This window comes from Dromiciops gliroides, chromosome 6 (assembly GCF_019393635.1).
Source record: "Dromiciops gliroides isolate mDroGli1 chromosome 6, mDroGli1.pri, whole genome shotgun sequence".
Lineage (NCBI taxonomy): Eukaryota > Metazoa > Chordata > Mammalia > Microbiotheria > Microbiotheriidae > Dromiciops > Dromiciops gliroides.
In genome coordinates, this window is record NC_057866.1 from 19,958,186 (window position 1) to 19,961,728 (window position 3,543).

The following is a 3,543-nucleotide window of genomic DNA, read 5'->3' on the forward strand; positions in this document are numbered from 1 at the left end:
TCAGTCCCTATTTACTTTCCCCAAGAGAATAAACAAAATCAAATGCCCTTTGAAATTCCCATTCATTATCTTCTTTCCTCTGTTAGAGACCTCCTCAGTCTGATAATACCTGTTCCAGTTTCCACCTATCTATCCATTACCATCTGCCTTAAATTGAACTGTTAATCTGATTTGTATTGTTTAACTGATTTACATTTGTAATGGGTTGATCTGTATCATGCCTATGAAGTTATTCTATAACCCATGGGAAAACAAAACCTTATAAACCCTTAGAAAGAAGAAGAGTTTTCAGCTACTCTCTTATGGAAGACTCCACACATGATCATGTGTTATTTCTTTCTTCTTGGGACAACAAAATATTAAATTGATGTTATGTGTTTCTGTCTGTGTCTGATCTGGTTTTGTTCTGTAGGATACATGTCTCTGATATGTTTTCATTTTTTGCAGAACATATTATAAGACTATATTGTCTCTGATCTGTTTATTAATTTTATAGGAAAGATTAAACATTATTTCTCTGATCTGTTTGTAGGAGATAGGCAGATACAAAAGCTATATTTTAATATTCTACAATATATATATGCTTACATACATAAATACGTATACGTATTTCTGTCTTATGTTAGTCATCTGTAGCATGGGAGGCAGAGGGAAAAAAAGAAATGTACATGATAACTTTAGTATGTATTTAAAAGAAATAACAAGTGATACAAAATAGATTTGCATTTTCATGAGCAGTCATCTTTTTATTATGCTATGTAAGTGCTTCTTGTAGTCCATTAATTAAAAATGAAATAAATTTTAAAATATATCAAAAGCCAATTTCTAAGACAATGTTGCCGAATATCAGAAGAGGGGAAAGCCAGGAATCTTTGTCTCCACACTATAGATGAATCAATCAAGCAGCACTCATTAAGCCCTTTACTATGTTATAAGACTTGTACTAATCACTTTGTAGGACTAAACATGACTTTATGAGAATTTTATTAGACCATCGAAATGCTCCAAGAGTTAGCAGCTATTATTGTCTTCTAACACTGATAATGGTCACTCATTAACATGTTTGTTTATAGGAGGCCTACAAAAACCACCTGCTCACCCCACTGGCTCACACCTTGGATTTTTGTTTCTTTTATGTGAAGTAGTGGAAATAACAAGATTGGAAAAAAAAAAAGAAAAGAAATCAGGCATTTAATCTTATAGAAACAGTAGATTTATTTAAAAAATAAATTATCAAGGAGTTTCAATGAAAGGTTCTCTGGTTGATGCTATATCATGGAATACTTTATAATGATTTTCTGGCAGTGATTTTTCTCATACCAAATATCCTTTCTTCGTTTACCTAAAAATTTCCATGACTACCTTTTAGATGGTTGTAGAATTTTTGATATAGCAGAGAAGGGAGTAACTGAATAGGACTCAGAGAATTAATTAAAGATCAGCATAAATTCCATCAGAATAGCTAAGCCAATAGTTATATAAACCATATAAATAATCTTATTGAGAAAAGATTTTGAGATTTTTTAATTTTCTGAAGGTTTCCTTCACATCTTTGTTCCTTAGACTGTATATTAAGGGATTTAGCATAGGTATCACCACAATATAAAAAACTGATCCTACTTTCACTACAAGCCATGAGTTTTTAGTATTGGGAATACAATAGAGAAAGAGAATGGTCCCATAGAAGATGGTAACAGCTGTCATATGGGAAGCACAAGTGGAAAAAGCTTTATATCTCCCACTAGTTGAATGCATTTGGAGGACAGTGATAAAAATAAAAAGATAGGATGTGAGGATAATGATCAAGGTGCACAATGAACTGAGATTTAGAAAGATAAAAAGCATTATCTCACTGAAGTGTTTATCAGAGCAGGAAGCTGAGAGGAAGACAGAATATTCACATACAAAGTTATCAATGATTTTGGTTTCACAAAATGACAGTACAAGAAGTGAGTAGGTAAGAATAATAGAAGAAATTATACCCCATGCATAGGCCACAGTCACTAGCAGGGCACACCGTTTTGGGGACATGGAAACTGTATAGAGCAAAGGCTTACATATAGCAACAAATCGGTCATAGGCCATTACTGCCAACATGACCATCTCTGCCATTACACAGGTAATACCAATGGAAAACTGTGTGATGCAACCCTTGACAGAAATGCTTTTGTCTTCTACAATTAAGTTTTCTAGTAGTAGTGGTGTAGCTATAGTGGAGTAACAGAAATCCACAAAGGACAAGTGTTTGAGGAAAAAGTACATGGGGGTGTGGAGTTTGGGGTTGATCTTGATGATCACAATCATGCCCACATTTCCTACCACAGCTACTGCATAGATGGTGAGGAACAATAGAAAGAGTGGCATCTCCAGCTCTGGATAATCAGAGAATCCTAAGAGGATAAACAGCACTGCAGTACTCTGATTGTTATCACTGCTCACCATGATTCCTGTGGAAAGAATTTGAAATAGATAATGAAGAGTAAAACATGAATAAAACTGGGAAACACAGGATAAAGGATGGGTAGTACGAATTATTAGTATTATTACTATTACTATTTTTTGTTTGTTCTTATTGTTATTAAATTAGTTTGTTAGCACTTAGTCTTAAATCCTATACATTTAGGTTGAGAGACACTTATCTAGTATGAAAGAAGCCAAGGAAAGAATGACTTAGAGGATGGTGTAAATATACAGATGAATAAAAATTCACAGAATGTATTATATTCTATACTTTAACAAATGTCCATTCTAGAAAATTTTGCCCATCCAGATCCCTTAAGTTAAGGAGAGTATACTACTCCTTATGCAGCCTATTTCATTACTTCACACAACAAAGTCTAAGGGAAATGTCCTCCATTTATTTCCCCTCCAATTTGTGTATTCATTGTGCTATCTTGAATATGTCACTTCTACCCATTTAATTTTCTTCACTTCCCTGGAACCCAAAAGAATAAGACTCAGATCTCTTTCACATAAGCGCCTTTTAAATATTTGTCTATGTGTATGTGTTTGTGCAAATGTATATGTGTTATGGCCCCAGGGCACCCCAGAAGTTTTCTGGGGCACATCAAAGAACTTTCTCCTTAAGAAACTAAACCAGAGGAGAGATATGCCTAGAGAGATAAGCCGAACAAGTTCTGCCGGATCTAGCTCAAGGACCCCCACCCTTCATTCTAGTCTCCCTCAACCCTGGGGTGATAAGATTAGGTGTGGCTGCTTCCTTTGTGTCCTGAAGAGATGGCTTGGGAGATCTGTAGTCCCCCTCACCCAACTCCTCCAGCCACCACCAGTGGGGGATGATCCTCCCCTCCTCACCCAATTTCCCCAGCCACCACCAGTGGAGGATGGTCATCCCTCACTAAAGGAACTTTCCACAGTCAGATGATCAACCCCATCAGTGCTCTATAAAATACCTGCCAGTCTCCCGCTCAAGGAGATTGGTATCTCAGAGCCACTTGCTTTATGCCATGCCTCTCTCCCCATGAGAAGTCCAATGATTTCTCTTGGTTTCCCTTCCCCCTCCTTCCCTTGCCCCTAAATAAA

General features: G+C 36.2%; 1 protein-coding gene across 1 annotated transcript; it reads right to left on the reverse strand.

Annotated features, from left to right (window-relative positions):
- Nucleotides 1-1,497: 1,497 nt before the first annotated feature.
- Nucleotides 1,498-2,442, reverse strand: LOC122731667 (olfactory receptor 5D13-like). Its single transcript, XM_043971922.1, has one exon. The coding sequence runs from the start codon at nt 2,440-2,442 to the stop codon at nt 1,498-1,500; it is 945 nt and encodes a 314-aa protein (XP_043827857.1).
- Nucleotides 2,443-3,543: the final 1,101 nt, after the last annotated feature.

Excerpts from the sequence above, each read along its gene's own strand:
- LOC122731667 (XM_043971922.1), bottom strand. The coding sequence starts at position 2,442 with ATGGTGAGCAGTGATAACAATCAGAGTACTGCAGTGCTGTTTATCCTC.